At 36.9% G+C, this 17,167-nt stretch overlaps 1 protein-coding gene across 1 annotated transcript in view; it reads left to right on the top strand.

Moving 5' to 3' along the window:
* The first annotated feature begins 201 nt into the window (after nucleotides 1-201).
* TXNRD3 (thioredoxin reductase 3) overlaps nucleotides 202-17,167 on the top strand; it is a 36,670-nt gene continuing 19,704 nt past the window's right edge. The window contains exons 1-8 of the mRNA XM_044656874.1: nucleotides 202-330; nucleotides 3,696-3,756; nucleotides 4,592-4,701; nucleotides 7,699-7,806; nucleotides 8,079-8,151; nucleotides 11,112-11,231; nucleotides 15,272-15,414; nucleotides 16,921-17,036. Coding sequence (XP_044512809.1) covers nucleotides 202-330; nucleotides 3,696-3,756; nucleotides 4,592-4,701; nucleotides 7,699-7,806; nucleotides 8,079-8,151; nucleotides 11,112-11,231; nucleotides 15,272-15,414; nucleotides 16,921-17,036 — 860 coding nt within the window. The remainder of the gene's footprint in view (nucleotides 331-3,695; nucleotides 3,757-4,591; nucleotides 4,702-7,698; nucleotides 7,807-8,078; nucleotides 8,152-11,111; nucleotides 11,232-15,271; nucleotides 15,415-16,920; nucleotides 17,037-17,167) is intronic.

Raw genomic sequence — 17,167 nt, 5'->3', positions numbered from 1 at the left:
CGACGACAGCACGCTCGGTAGCCCCGGGCCCAGGTCCTCTGCAGTGAGAGGGAGGCGTCGAGCGCGCCTCCGCCTCAATCCGTAAAGGTGGGGACTATCCTGACCCGCATCGTCTCCGGCGTCCTTACCTCGCCGAGGTCTGAAGAGCCCGACGAAGCGGAGGACCCGGAGGACCGTGACCAGTCCTCGTTTCTGGCTGACATGCAGCGCGAAGGCAACAGCTGCTTCACTCTGGAGCCGCGCGACGACCTGAAGCGGCGGCTCTGGACCCTCATCGAGACCAACCGCGTGATGATCTTCAGTAAGAGCTACTGCCCCTACAGCACCAAGGTGACGGCGGTGGCGCGGACCAGACCGGGGGAAGGGAAGACCGGACTGGACGAGGGAGGGGGCTATAGTGTGAGGACTCCGTCTAGGGGAAAGGGTTCCCCGCAGGGCGTAAGGACTTTAGACGACGGAGACTGGATTGGGGAGCCCTTGGGAGGGTCATGGTCGAGAGAGGAGGATCCAGGATTGGACAGTGAAGGGATCCAAAACTGAATGAAGACTTGGGGTCAGCCTGTGTTTGACAGGGGGAGGACCCAGGATGGGCCTAGCAGGGATGGGGGACGAGGATAGGATGGGGTGGTGGTGGGTAGAATTAATGGACCTGGGATGTGAGAGAGAAGGCTGAGCACCGAGATGTGAGATCTGCCCTGGCAAAATGAGCCTAAGCCTCTTCGAGGGACTTTGAGACTGGCGGTCCGCAGTCCTGTGGGAAGAGGTCACATTACACTATTTCCCCGGGTTTGTCAAGCTGCTAGAGGGGAAAATTGGCAACTGAGAGTTATAGCTTGCTCCCCAGGTCTGGTTCAGGCACCGTGCTAGTTGTGGCTCCCTAGCTAGAAGTTCCTGGGACTAAAAACGGATTGGTAGACTTTTTTCTGAGGTAGCTGGAGACAAGATTGGGATTCTTTGGCCTATGAGAATTCGGGCATTCGTGGTTCCAGAGTAACCCCTTTACTATAGGCTTTCAGTGGTACAGTGGAGAAAGACCATAGATCACTGTCTCAGCAGGGCATGATCTGGCTCACAGTACAAATCTGTAATAGTTAAGTACTTAAGTAGGAAATATTTTCTTGCCTTCTTTCACCATGCTGTGAATTTCGTAATGATTTGTGTGATAAATTACTCTTCTGCTTTATATTGGGTCTGCACTTTCATCTCTTTCTGCTTAAATTGGGTCTGTTTAATGTCCTGGATGACTTGCTCCTGATTTTCCCTTAGACTGTACATTCAGCTCAATTATTTGTGAAATATCTATTGTGGATTCAAATGAGTTACAGTCTAATAAGAAGTATTGTCACATCCACAAATAAGTGTGATCAAAGTGAAGAATTTGATCAAGGAGGGATTGACTTATAAGTGAAAGAGATGACATCTGAGTTGGATCTTGAAGGAGGGGAGGGATTTAAGCAGATAGAGCTGGAGAGTACTGAAATAAATTTGAAGCATAGGGGAAGGGATGACATGAGATAGAAGAACAAGGGATGAACATCTGGGAATCTTAATTGTAGAATATCTTATAAGGAGAAATATGAGATTGTCAGCTAGTGAAAGTTTTTGAGTAAAGGCACACCATGATCAGAGTGGTGCATTAGGGAGATGATGGATGAAGGAGTACCAAGGGTGAATTGGAAAAGGGGATTAAACTGGAGGGAAGAATAACAGTTAAGGAGCTTCACTGAGAAGAAATGAGTGGTCATTTACCTTGAGAGTAGAGAGAGAAATCACAAAGGTATAATGATAATATTAGCTCACATTTTTATGAAACTTTAAGGTTTGCAAAATTTTATAACCTTGTGAGATTGATAATATTAGTAACTGCCTTTTAAAGATGGGAAAACAGTCTCTAGGATGTGAAATGTCTAGTCCAGGATTACAAAGCTAGCTAATTTGGCTCCAAGACCAGAACTTTCAGGATGTTACCTGACTAGATATGTAAGGTGACTGAGAGGGAGGAGTTAAAAATGAGGTTTTGAGCCTTAGAAGATGGTGTAGCCACCAATAGAAAAGCAGAAGGAAGCAAGTCTTGAGGACAAGATGAAGGGTTCTATTTTAGACTTATTGATTTTGAGACCAAAGGACTGACTGACTAGGTAGTAAAATGATAATCCCAATAAATTCATAATCCAATAGACTGTTGAAAACAAGCTTTGGAGTAATAGGAAGAATTTGATTTGTTTAAGTGGTTCATAGCAATTGCTAACATTTACATGTGTGTTACCCTTACAAAACACTTAAACATTGATTATTTCACTTGATTGCAAGGGCTCAAGTGAAGCTTACTCCTGTTCTCATCCACTGCAAGATGCATCATAAACCTTTTTTGGCCCCAAAATCTTCTCTGCTTTACAGTGAGATAGACCCAGTTTTCTTGAGAGATAGTCATTATCATAATTTTGGATTACAAATAAGTATAAGTTAGTAAACATACTTATAAATTTAATCTACTAAAATAGACATATTCCACTGAAGCCTTACTCTAAATAAAACATGTTTAGGAAGCAATATTTTAGTTTTTCAAAGGCCATGTATTCTAAAATATAATAAAGTTTCTATATTTGTGGGTGGAAATAAAAATAATCATGAAAATATAATAGCTATTTATGTATTTATGTAGTGCTTAAAGATTTATAAAGTTTTATATCATATTTTATATTTTTCATTTGACCCTAATAAGAGTCTTGTGAGTTAGGTGCTATTCTCATTTTATAGATAAGTAAAGTGAGGCAGAGAGAAGGTAGTTGATCTGTCACACAGTTTCTGAGGCAGGATTCAAATTCAGGTCTCCCTGATTCCAAGTCCCCTCCAAAGGGTACTATTTACTGTACCATCTAGATGCCTGCATAGTACACAAACCAACAAAGTCACCAATCCATTCAAGTATACTGGTTTATGATAAAAAATAAATTTGTTTGAAAATTTTTAAGGAGAAAAATAAAATTGATAAATAGCCTGTATTTATTTTGTAGATAGCCTGTATTTATCTGTAAATATATAATAACTCCCAGTGAACTATAATCATCTTGAAGATAGGGTCTCATTTTTGTATTTGTATACCCAGTGACAAAGTAGCTAGCACATAGCCAATGCTTTAATACTTGTTGACTTATTGTTAAATTACATTCTATCCTAAATTCTCAATTCTTTTAAAATAATTTAAAGTAGGGGGAACTAGGTGACTCAGTGGATAGAGAGCCAGGCCTGGAGTCTGGAGAACCATAGTTCAGATCTGACCTTAGACACTTCCTAGCTGTATGACCCTATAGGTAAGTCACTTAACCCCAGTTTCCTAGCCCTCACCACTCTTATGCCTTGGCGTCAATAGTTACTCTAGATTCTAAGATAAAAGGCATGGATTAAAAAATTTGTATTTAAAGTCCAATCAAATTCAGCAAATATTTATTAAATACCTCTTATGTATAGAGCATTGATCCATTCCTCTTACACAATTTTCCCCTCTATCCAAGTTCATCCTCCTCAAAATTGAACTTCAAAAGATACTAGGGAAATAATGGTAAAAACTCTTTAAAAGAAAACTTGGTCTATCTTCATTGTTGTTGTTGTTTTTTGTAGTTCACATTTTAATTAGACTCCATCATAAATGTTACAGCTTGTGATACTGAAATTTATTGCAAGTTTTTTTGTTACAGGTAAAGGAACTCTTCACTACCTTGGGAGTAAAATGTGAAATCTTGGAACTTGATCTAGTTGGTAAGTAAAATATTTAGCTTGAAGTCTTCTCAATAGAAAATTTTGGTAAAATTTTTTATTTCTTCAAGTATCACAAGTAAAATGAGTAATTCTGATTAGCCTTTAGCAATGCATTTTAAAGATAGTGAAAGATAGTGAACCAGAATGGGCTAAAATAAAGAATATTTAGTTAAGATTTACATTTTCAGGATGAAAAAGGGATCATGACAGTTTCTAATTAGATTACCAATGTGTTTTAAGCAAGTTCTTTTATTCAGAAGCCAACATAAGACAAAGAAAATGGAAGGAATTCATACTCATTGCTAGTTGGGCCTAGTCCTTCATGAAAACTCATTCATTTCCTTTACCATTAGGGATTCCCACATTAAAGTTTGAGGCAGTGTTCATATAATCTCATGTAACCTTAATAAATGAAATTATTTTGAACTGTTGGAGTCTTAGACTAGGAATGAAGGAGGCAGGGTGCAGGAGGAGAAATTTTTATTTTTGACTAAAGTTTTTTTTTTTTTCAAATGTAATCAGAGAAGAAGAACATTTTAATTAACATTAATTTGGTTGTTTTTTGTTATTGATTTTACCAGAGATTTATGTATAAATTGGTATAACTAGTGGATTTTTATAATAAAAACAAGGTTTTTATTTCAAAAAACAAACCCTCATTCTTCATTTATTTTAAGTTTCCTGTTAAGGCAGTCTCCTCTCCATTCAGAATCTTCATTCTCTCTGAATTTTAAGCATTGTACATTGGAACTTAAATTTTTGCTTAAAAAGACTTTAGTTCATTTCACAAAATTGTTGAAAATTTTTTCAATGTTTTTAACTTTTTATTCCTTAGATGATGGAGCCAGGGTTCAAGAAATGTTATTGGAGATAACTAGTCAGAGGACTGTGCCTAATATATTTGTGAATAAAATACACATGGGTGGATGTGATAAAACTTTGCAGGTAATGTGGTTTATTTTGAGGCTTGAAGAAAGTGAATGTATGGCATCATGGGTTCTTTCCAACCTAATGGTATAATTATAAGTATGCTTGCCAAAGACAAAGCGGAGGCTTGGTCCAAAAACAGACAAACTCCCTAAAAAAAACTGACATCTGCTTAAATGGAGAAGCAATAGTAGTGATGTCAGTAATGTAGGGACATAATTGAACATCTTTGTGTGAGTATCAGGGGTTACTAATACCAAGCAAAACTTCAGTACTTTGACTAAATAGGCCCTTAATATGTTTAAAAATTGAATGAGGAAATTAGAATTTTGTTTAAAAGCAAACAAGAATAAGCTTAGGTCTAGCAATGATAGATGATGATTAAAGATAGAAGGAAATGAGTTGTACTGTGAATTTGGATATGTTTTAAAATGTTCAAAGAGAAGTGGAGGAGATGTTATAACCCTATTAGGAAATGATTTATGCCAGTTCAATCATCTCTGACAGGTTGTAATTCATGAGTTCTACTAGGTTAAAAGATTATCTTTATTATCTGATGCAAATTAGCTTTTACACCAACTCCCAAGGAAGTTCTCTTGATTGGGAGAAGAGTATCCTGGGATTTTACACAGGCTTGGGCTAGTTGAAGAGTTTCCTTCTTATGTGTGAGTACCTGAAGTGGTAATCTTACTTTATGCCAGCCACTTTATGCTTCTCTTTATCTGGAAAGACAGAGAGCAGTTTCCATCCTTATAAGAAAGATACAGGAAGGAACCTTCTCTGAGAGAGCAAAATGAAGTCCCAGATGATATTTTTGGTTAGGTTAATTAGACTTAGAAGTCATTTATTTAACTAAAAAAAGAGATTTTATCGATGCCTTTTGTCTTCCTCATCACCTTCATTTCCAAACATATTCCTTCCCCTTACTCAGTCAGTCATACATTGTGCCAAAAGTTGCAAAAGAACGAATCAAAAAAGCAGGTCAGCAGAACCAACCAAAACATCAACTGTGACTGACAATGTATGTAATATTCTACAAACAGAGCTTCCTACTTAAGCAGTGAAGGGAGGAGCTATGTGCATTTTCTCAACTCTTCTCTGCCAGGTGTGGTGATCACACAGCTTTTAGGTTCCTTTTATTGTTCTATTTTCATTTCTATAGTTGGTGTGTATTCATAGAAGTCTTCCCATGCTCCTCTGAATTCTTTCATATTTATCATTTCTTATGGCATTGTAATATCCTGTTATTTTCCTGTGTCCCAGTTTGTTTTGCTATTTCCTAATTGATGTGCACCTAATTTGGTTCAAAGTTTTTTGCTACCACAAAAGTGATTAATAATTATTTAACAGAATCAATCAGCAACCATTTATTAAGTACCTATTATGTGCTATGCACTGTGTGAGGTGTTGGGGCTCCAAAGCCAAAAATGGAACAGTGCCTTCCTTTAAGGATGTTATGTCCTGTTGGGAGAAACAACACACACCTACATATGTAAATAAAAATTAATACACAGTAATTTTGAGGGGATCAGAAAAGGTTTATGTATGAAGTATCACCTAAACTATGCTTTGAAGGTAGTAGGTAATCTTGAAGGAAGAGGTCAGGGAAGTGTCCATGCCAAGCTTGGGGAACAGCTTAAGCAAAGGCATGGAGACAGGATTGGGGAATGCTATGGACAAGTTGCCCCAAGTAGACCAATTTGATTGGAGTGTAGATGTGAAAGGAGACTTCAGAAGGCTACAAAGGTTAAGCTATTGGAAAGTTATGCAGTTACAAAGTGTGGGGCTTTTTAATATGTAAAGAAAAATGGGTGAAAGATAAAGAAGGACTCTCCTTAAATTTGAATAAACAAAGTCAAGATTTAGTTTAAATAGTAATAGATTATTGAAGTTCAATCAAGATTAAATAGTAGTAGAAAATAGTTGGTTTAGTCAGAGAGGTCCTCAATTTGTATGTAAGTATTTGCAGTTCTTTAAATATTGGTCCTTATTCTGTACTTTTAAAATGTGTGGTGGGCACCTGGGTAGCTCCGTGGACTGAGAGTCAGGCCTAGAGATGGGAGGTCCTGGGTTCAAATCTGGCCTCAGACACTTCCTAGCTTTGTGACCCTGGGCAAGTTACTTAACCCCCATTGCCTAGCCCTTACTGTTCTGCCTTGGAACCAATACACAGTATTGATTCTAAGAAGGAAGGTAAGGGTTTAAAAATTAAACAAATAAAACATGTCTAGATGTTAGCAATGAGTGATTATTAAACTAAATAAAATACGTTAAAAACAATTTAAATATAGTATCCATAATTGGATTAATTGTCATTCATTGGACTATTAACTGCATGCAGGGAAAACAAGGTTTGGGAGCCAATATGAAAAGATCAGTAATTTCAGGTGGTTAGAACATGATGCTTCCAAAGTCATGTTCATGGGGTCTGTTAATTGATTTTACATCAATAAAACTTTTGCAAAGTCACAGATTCTAATCTCAGCTAGCTCTGTTGTAACAAACTACACAGCACTGATCACTGGGGTTGTGCCAAATGACAAAATGGCCTAGTACATTCTGTGACTACTGTTGGATAAATAGCAGAAATGCAAGGTCTACTGGACATTATTATCCTCATAAATGAGGGATATAACACGCTTTTACAAGGTCTTAGAAAATGATACTTTCCAATTGATTAGCAAAAGATGTAAAATTTTGTTGACTCATCCAAGAGAAATGTCTTAATGATCTCTAGCTGAGACAGGAACAAAAATGTGGTCTCTGGGTAGGCGGCATCTCCTAACTTTTAGATGAGAGGGTTTACTCCAAAGAAAACCAGTGCTCTTTGGTATGGTTTCTGAAAAGTCAGGTCCTGTTGAATAGCCATGTAGGAAATTTTAAACTGCTTGTATAGCTTCCAGATTAGTTGCTTCCTAACAAACCAAACATTAATTGAAGAAACTAAAAGTGAATTAGATTTTAGGATAATCAATGTGACTTGCTCTCATATTAGACCTTGTATACAAATTATAGGCTCATAAGAGTGGTTACCTACAGAAACTTCTACAGAATGACTCAACATCTTATGAATACGATCTTATTGTAATTGGTGGTGGTTCTGGTGGACTGGCATGCTCTAAGGTAAGAGAAACTAAAGGAATGTGTAGATGCTTTTCTTGCTAACTGTGGGAAGCCATTTCTTAGACTTTTATTTTTCATTCTTCATAAGCTAGAATATGTGTAACTTTAAATTTGATATATTCTGTGCAATTTCTCATGTAATAGTCAATCATGGTAAACTGAAAATTTGTTTTTCTTATGATATGGATGACATTTTGTGTGTCTGAGCAGAATAAAACATTTGGAAAAATACTAAGATTTTTAGTATTCAGGTGTTTTGTTTATTTTTGTAGGAAGCTGCAAATTGGGGGAAGAAGGTTATGGTACTAGATTATGTTACACCAACTCCTTTGGGCAAATCATGGGGTAAGCTATTTTTACTTCTTTTTTGTTTGTGTTTTAAAATCTCATTGTCACCAGAGTGATAACTTAAGTGCTTGAATTGTTCTTGTCAACATTCCTGAATAGTAATTTCTCTGATGTTGTTGGCTATCATTAAAAAATTTTTTTTTTAAAAACTCTAGCCTTCCATCTTGGAATCAGTACTATGTATTGGTTCCAAGACAGAAGAGTGGTAAGGGTGGGCAATGGAGGTTAAGTGACTTGTCCAGGGTCAGACAACTAGGAAATGTCTGAGACCAAATTTGAACCCAGGACCTCTCGTCTCTAGACCTGACTCTCAATCCACTGAGCCATGTAGCTGCCTCCCCCTCCCCCCGACTATCTTCATATAAAATAAATTATGTTTTACTCTCCCTTTTGTCAGTGTTCTATATGTCCTTAATCACATAGTTTACCCCCGTAAAATAAGAATTACAAAGAAAACAATAGTATTTTTTAGTTGTTCCACACAATTTTTAGTCTAGGGATTTCTTTTGATTTGATTTTTCTCTTGTATTTCTTTCCCAGTATGCAAAAATAAAATCAGAATTGTTTCTTTTTTTAACTCAACTTTTTTTCTTTTGAACTTAAATATCCCCAAAAAGAATATTTCTATAATATTCCTATATACAAAGTAGAACACTATTTAACTCGGTAATCTCATCAGGTCCCATGGATTCATAATTATCTCTTTATGCTGATGATTCTAATGATGCTAATTATCTAAATGTTAAAGTATCTCCTAACCTTAATCTCCAGCTACCTATTGCGTATTTGAATTGGATATCCCATAGGCATCTTAAACCCATCTCTAAAACTGAACTCATTATTTTGCTCTTTCAAGTTCTCCCCTTTTCCAGATATTCCTATTACTGATGAAGGTACCACCACCCTCCCAGTCACCCAGATTTACAATCCTGTGACTCCTTATTCTCTTTCACCTCCCTATACCCATTCTCTCACCAAGACTTTGATGATTCTACCTTCTTTCCTCTGACACTGATACCACCCTGGTACAGACCTAATCACCTTAGTCTTGGATTATATTGTAGTAACCTTCTGAGTAATGTCCCTGCCTTGACTCTACTCCACTATCAGACTGATCATTGTAAAAGATAGTCTCATCCCCGCCCCACAGCATTCAGTCAACTCCTGTTTCTCTATCACCTCTATGATCAAATAAAATTTTTTGTTTGGCCTTCAAAGCCTTTCATAAACTAGCTCCTTCCTTTATAGTCTCTTTACTGCCCTCCACATGAACCAGTGACAATGGCCTCCTTGCTGTTTCTTGTTCAGTACTTCATTTTCATTAACTTTTCCCCCATGCCTTAAAATCTCTCCTTTCTCATCTTTATCTGGCCTCCCTAGCTTTATTCAAATCTTAGCTTAAATTGTACCTTCTACTAGATGTCTTTCTCTATTCACTCTAATGCAAGTGTTTTCTTTTGAGATTATCTTCAATTTATCATGTCTGTATCTTCTTTTTTTACTTAATTGTTTATATGTTGTCTCCTCTATTAGAGAGCTCCTTGAAAGTAGGGACTGTTTTTGCTCTTCTGTGTATCCTCAGTGCTTAGCACAATGCCTTGCAAATAGTAGGTATTTACAACAAATGTTTATTGACTGACTGCTGGATATAGTGAAGGTTACATATAAAACTGAATCTTTTCTATATTGCTTGCTTTTAAATAAGTATTTAACAGATTCAGCATGTTTCTATCAAAACTGCTTATTTTTCTGCTTCTTTCTGAGCTCTTTTTCCTTCTTTTGTTTCCTTTTAAAAATGTCCTATTTTTTCCTTTTCTTTTGTTATCATCATTACTGTCCCTTCTCACCTAACTTTTGTTCTCTTATTTTTCCCCTCTCCCCAACTATATAACATCAAATCCACACCACTAATAGAAGAAATATCTCAAAATGTCTATCTGATTGATGTTGGAATTCAAATTTAGCTTCATGTTGCCACTATACATTAGTGTATTACTATACTATATACACATTACTATACTAATATCAATATAAGTTCCTTTAATAAATCTTAATCCAATATTTCATTGACATATGGGGGTGAATCTAGGTCCTCAAATGCTGTAATGGCTAAATTAAAGCTTTAGCAACTCTTCTTAAACTGGAAAGGCTTTGAATCTGGCTCTGGATAGTTACTGTCTGTGCCTTTTGTCAGGACTAGCCTAGTGGCATTCAGAGTTCATAGGTCAATGAGTTTTTCAGGTATAGCCAGGAAAGCCAGGAGACAAGATAAAGATGATGATAAAGGAGAGAATTCAAGGCATAGGGACAAAGCTGATGAAAATGCAGTACTGAACAAGGAACAGCAAGGAGGCCATTGTCACTGGTTTATGGACTGACTGATTGATTAACTCTCTCTCTCTCTCTCTCTCTCTCTCTCTCTCTCTCTCTCTCTCTCTCCCCCTTTCTCTTACTCTCTGTCTCCCTCCTCCCTCCCTCCATACATGCATCAGAGTGCTGGTAGTTTCAGATGAGAAGAGGGTACATGTATGAGAGTGATGGGCAAATCGACAGGACTTGGCAACAGAAAGGATATGGAAGAAAAATAGAATGAGTAGTCCAGATAACACTTAGATAATAAGACACAGTAAATGAAAGGGTAGTAGAAAAAGGGACATTTAACAGACATCCATAGGTTTCACTTGACTGCTTAAAGGGCTCATTAATTAAAAAAAAACTCAAGAACTATTGTAGGATTTCCCTCCAACCTTGTTAGCAGGGTTTTGTAGTAGTCTGTAGTGGTATAGACTACTACCATACAGAATGTACCAAAGTGCAGTTTTCAACTTTTAATACTTTAAAAACTACACTAAGACTTTTGGGACTCTGACTTTCACCCCAGCAAGCAGCACAATACTAATTGTGCAGAAAATACATAGATACAGTGGAAACATCTAAATTATGATTTTCTTTCTTAGGTCTTGGTGGCACTTGTGTAAACGTTGGATGTGTTCCTAAAAAACTGATGCATCAGGCTGCCCTTTTGGGGCAAGCCTTAAAAGACTCGAGGAAGTTTGGATGGGAGTATGAAGAAAATGGTAGGTAATGAAGTATGAAGAAACTAGAATAAAGAAGAAAGTATATCACTTACCTCTTTTAGTTGAGTGTGAACTTGCTTTTATGCATGAGATTTGCTCATGAGAATTATAAAGTCTGGCTATATAAAGTGAAGATAGTATTATATGAGGCATTTCTGCCCTAGACTTTTTGTTTGGGATCTGTCAGACTACAAGTGGAGTGTTGGGAGCTGTACTTAAAAGAGGAACCCTAAAAAAACGGAACCTGTCCAAAAATGAGCTCCCAGGACAGAAGTTGCTACTCACCACATCCCATAGAAAAGCCAAAGAACCTGAGAACTTCTTAAGTTGTACAGGACCTTGTCCCAGAGGACTTCCTTTCATTGTAGCTTCAGTAATGGGAAGTGATGAGGGATATTTCTGGGAGAGAGAATTCAAGACCGAATGATGATGGTTTATAACAGCTGAATCAGGACCATATAGAGTGCCTAATAATATGAATTTCCCTGTCATAGGAGTGTTTAAGCAGAGGCTAGGTGATGACTCAGGGCTAGTATAAACCTGATTGCTTTGTATGGTAGAGGATTGGAACAAAGGACTTTGGTGGACATGAAATCAGAAGAAACCTGGGTTCAAATTCTGCCTCTAACACATCACATTAGCTATATGGCTATGGGCCAGTGACTTGACCTCTCTGAGCCTGTGTCCTTATCTGAAATATGGATCCAATAATATCTGCAGTATTTTACTGATGAATTGTAAAGATCAAGTGAGTCTATATATATATATATATATGCATATATATGAAATTCTTTATAAACCTTATAGTGTTCATCAACATAAACTATTCTGCCAACTCTTAGTTCTGTGATTCTCTCCATAAGCTACGTTTTGGAGCCACTATCTATGCTTATTCCCCTTTTGCTTTCTATATATTTAGCTCTCTACTGTTTGAAAGCAAACCTCAGTTTTTTATTGCTATATCTGAGGTGCACATTTAGAACTCAGGCCATGACAGTTTTATTTTCTCTGCATAACCTAAGTCTAGCTATACCTGGTTTTTAAGTTCCCTGAGAAATAGGTGTAATTCTTCCTTTCTTGGTGTTCATCATCACTCCCTGTTATTTAGTGGGTAATTAATGCCTGTTAAATATATTTATGGGGTTTGGACTAAGGTAGTTAGTTAGATGGTACTTGAAAATGTACTTGAGAAAAAGCTGTGTATGAATTTCATTTGTTTGTTTAAACCAAAGCTTTACAGAATTGCTCTGGACTTCCTCTATAAGTTGTAAGCTGGTTCCAGAGAAACCCTGAATATGACCTGATTGTCCACTCTCTTTTATAGTCAGATTGGATAAAAGGAACTTTTTATTTCCTTGACTAGTAAAGGATTTGCTAAATTCTCAGGGAACAATGGACAAACATTTCCAAACCATCCTTGTGTTTGTTTTCCGAAAACTATATTTCCTTTATATGTGGCACTGTTCTCACCTATAGAGTTAGCTCTTTCTGAGCTTCACAATGGAAGATTGGAGAGCAGAGGGAGCCAACTGAGGGTATGTAGAGTTGAAAAATAGGACTACCTAGGAAATCAACTGGTCTTAGCTATGCTACATTTGGAACAGGATCCCCAGCTTTTGTAAATACTTAGTTAACAATTGTTTGAGTAGTGACATGATTCAATGGAAAGAGAACTGAATGTGGAATTCAAGAGCTTGAGCTTCAATCCTGCCTTTGTCATTCTTTTGAGTGACCTTAGGCAAGTCACTTAACCGCCTCGGGTCTCAGTTTCCTCACTTGTAAATTAGTGGAAAGGGCTTGATAGCTTCTAAGGTCCCTTTCATATCTAAATCTATTATTTGATGAAAAGTGAATCTTTTAATTTGAGTTAATGGTGACATACTAACCAAATTGGATCAGAAAGTAGAATGATGTTATGGACATATCACAGGACAGGAAAAATAAGGCTTGTGTTATAAATTGGGATCTACCTCTGAGTAGGGGACTGGGATTAGGTGACAGCTACAATCCTCTGGATCTGTCCCTTTAGCACACATGTATTAATAAGTGCCTTATTGTGTAAGTGGCAGTTACAAAAGCACAACATCTCTGCCTTCCAAGAACTTGTGTTCTGCTGGGTGATTGGATTTATTAGGAACAGTAAAGACAGAATTTTAAAATTAGTAATTCAACAGTTGCCCTCATTTTGCTGATGGCAGTACCTTATTATTTGCTGAAATGCAGTTTTTTTACCACTTTCATTCCTCTTCCTTATTGCTAAGATCCACCAAAGTGAGAATTTGAAGCCTCTACTTCAATTTGTCCAAAATATTGCCCAAAGTATTGTCCAAAATCAGATGTCTGAGACCTTTGAGGGAACTTGAGGAGATGCTAGATGATAGGGAAGGGATAGTAGCTTGAGCATTTCCTTATTCTTTTTGTCTTTTTTTTTAAAGGCTGATTCTCCCCATCTCACCCAGGTTGAAAGTATAGGGGTTTCTAATGGACCTGATGCCTCACTACCCATCAGTATAGTTTTTATCCACTTTTATAGCCTCAACCAGTTTTCTTCTCCTTAAGCAACCTCTAAGTTGATAGCCCTTTACTTTTGGAGTTTTACCATTCTGAAGTTTAACTTAGTATGGACACCCAGGCTGCATTGTACGGTAGAACTCACGACTCTGAAGCTCAAAACATCTGCAAACCTCAGCCTCTCCCATAGCTGGATTACAGGTGTGCACCTGGCTTGGGAATTTGTCACTGATTGACATAATAATGACTATTATTACTTGGAGTAGGATTGAGGATGTGGATAACTATTTCCATAGTATCTCATTCTCAGATATGTAGGAATTCAACTTGGAATTTCTGGAAGAGGTTCTTTGTAGAGAGGGATTCTCTAAGTGATTAATAATAATTGCACTTCCAGTTTCTCTGTGAAGAAAGACACTTAGGGGTGTAAGGTGGGTTGAAGGCCAGATAATTGGCAATGCCAAATTTGATTGGAGATAAACTGTGGGCCATTTTATATAATTATTCCTCACTATTTTCCATTTTGATTGAGTCATTAAAGATTGCCTCATCTTTTCTTTCTTTTTCTTTCTTTTTTTTTTTTTTTGCCATTTATTAGCAAATCTTGACATTAATTAAAATGTGTTGGTCTTCTTTAGGATAGACCGGACACAGTGGGGAGCAATTTAATATCAGCCCTCATTGTTGAATTTTCTTTCAGGCTAGTAAAGTTATTTGTGCCATCAACAGGGTATCATCTACTTGTAGAGTGTAGGAGTCAGGCTGCTGAAAAAGGAAATGGATTGGTGCCCTCTCCCTTCCTATCAAACTTTCCATTGTTCCCTGATTCATAGTTCTTTTCTCCAGGTCTTTTCGTTTAAGTATTAATCACTTCTGAGTGACACCATTTTTTCACCTTATTTTAAAACAACAACAGTAACAGTCCTACAGCTTAATGAGCTTGTTCAGTGCGGGTATTTGGAACAGGTATGTTCATGAGCCTGTGGATGTGGTTTCCCAAGGTTGGGAAGATAAAGAGTTGGATCAGTGTTCCTCTGGGAGCTGCCCTCTGGTGTAGAGCTTGATTTTGGGGGATGGAAGTATTGCTATTACAGGCAGATCTGGGTTTGAATGTCAGATGCCCTTAGTTCAAATCCCAGTGGTTACCTACATATTCCTTTGTGGTTGGGGAGGTCATTTCACCTCCTTTGCTGTAAAATGAGGAGGCTAGTCTTGATGGTTCTTTCTGGCTCTGAGTTCTTTGAGACTCTGGGACTTGAGAAGGGCCTCAAAAGGATGAACAGCCTTCCCCAATGCCTTTCTATTTTTTCAGCTGTGCCCTTAGAAGCCTGCCCTTTATGCATGTTTTATTCTTTAGAGTAGAAAGCTGTGGTGCAAATATGACAAAGGTGACAGAGACTGGAGTTCTTCTGGTGGATTTTGTCCTAGATATCTTTGGAGCTTCTTAGTACTTGTTTTTCCTTGTGTGTTGTGAGTGGTACCATAAACTAAGTTTGATTTTAAATCTCAGCCTTGCTGTTTACTTTTAGTTAAGCACAACTGGGAGACCATGACAGAAGCAATTCAGAACTACATAGGCTCTTTAAATTGGGGTTTCAGGGTGTCTTTGAGAGAGAAATCTGTGGCATACGTCAATTCCTATGGTGAATTCGTCGAACACCATACAATAAAGGTACAGGTTCCATTTTATCTCTTGTTTTGCTTTGTTTTGCCTGTGCTGTTCTTTTAACTAAAATGTATTGCTCTAAGTATGAATTAGTTATTTATTATCACATGCTTGATTTGTTTCAGATGGGTATGTAGATTTTTCTTTTCCTTGTCATTTAGGATTTTGAGTCCTTTTGGTAAAATGAATGAATTTCATTTTTAAGAAACCTCTTTTTTAAATTAAAACCTTATTTCTTCTTTTAAATTAGATTGCTGTCTTAAATAATAACCAGAACATGTTTTGTCTGGAAACTACAAAGGGGTAGGATATTTAAAAGAGAAGTTGAAGAGAAAATAGTTTGTATTAATGATGTTTGTGATTTAAAATTTCAAAATGTTTTGTAGACATTAGTTATCAGCATCTTAGTAAGGGTTTGGGATGACTTGTTTAAATAGTCTCCTTTAAGACCATTAATTGAGCTAATTTATTGTCACTTTTACCACACAGATGTAATGGTAAATATTTAACAACCAGCTCTGGAGGGAAAATGTATACCTATCACATTTTTAGGTTTCATTTGCTTTTTCTTTTTAAAAAACTCCTTACTTTATGTCCTAGAATTATATCAATTCTAAGACAAAAGACTGGTAAGGGCTAGGGTTAAGTAATTTGTCCAGGGTCACATAGTTAAGAAATATCTGAGGCCAAATTTGAACCCAGGTCCTCTAGACTCCAGACCCAGCACTGTATATAGCTGCCCCTAATTGTATTATTAACATTTTCTTTATTATTTTAAGTCTAGATAATCACCAAAATGATAAATCAAGCCCCGGTTTATAACATTTGCTAATATCCAAGGTTTAAATTCTTATAATAAAAATTTAACAGTTGGCTCTTGGTTGAGCTAGCTTCAGCAAAGCCCTGATGCAAACCAGTTAAATTGTTTATTCACATTCTAATGTTGATGCCCTTAGATTTGCATCAAATTAATACAAAAACTATTTATAAAATCCTTCTTGAGTGCCTACTATGTGCAAGGTTATCTTCAATACCTCTATGGTCTTTTCCAATTCTTAAATCTATGTCTAAAATCCTGCTACCTTTTTGTTTGAAAAATCTGTGTGTATGTTTTTACATACATATATGAACACACACATATGTATTATGGTTGCTGGCTTAGGTTGTAAATGTGTGGAGGGTATGACTACATCACTGAAATTCTCTTTGTAGAGCATATAGCATGGTGCTCCATGCTTTAAAGCAGTGATTCCCAAAGCGGGCCCTGCAGTGATCCAGGGGGGCAGTGATGGCCACACTTTTTTTGTATTACATTCTATTCTGAGTTCAATAAATAGTTTCATAATTTCCAGGGGTGCTAAGTAATATTCTTTCTGGAAAGGGGGTGGTAAGCCAAAAAAGTTTGGGAACCAATGCTTTAAAGCATATAAATCCTTTTGATAGTGTCTTATTACATTTATACTTTCAAGAAAATATGACTTTCTTGATTTGTTTTACTTTCTCTTTTTCTAGGCAACCAATAGGAAAGGACAGGAAACATTTTACACTGCAGAAAGGTTTGTCATAGCAACAGGTGAAAGACCCCGGTATTTAGGAATTCCAGGAGATAAAGAATATTGTATCACTAGGTAAGGTACAACTAAGGCCTATCTTTACTTTAAACAGTATTATCTTTATAATTAGGGAGAAATCCCATCCATTTACTCTAAATTTGAATGTTTCTTTTTAAGTATAAATGGTTTTGCTTTTTCCCCCCCAT

This window comes from Gracilinanus agilis, chromosome 1, assembly GCF_016433145.1.
Source record: "Gracilinanus agilis isolate LMUSP501 chromosome 1, AgileGrace, whole genome shotgun sequence".
NCBI lineage: Eukaryota > Metazoa > Chordata > Mammalia > Didelphimorphia > Didelphidae > Gracilinanus > Gracilinanus agilis.
Note: the sequence above shows the minus strand (reverse complement) of the source record. Positions and strands in the feature narration are given on the sequence as shown.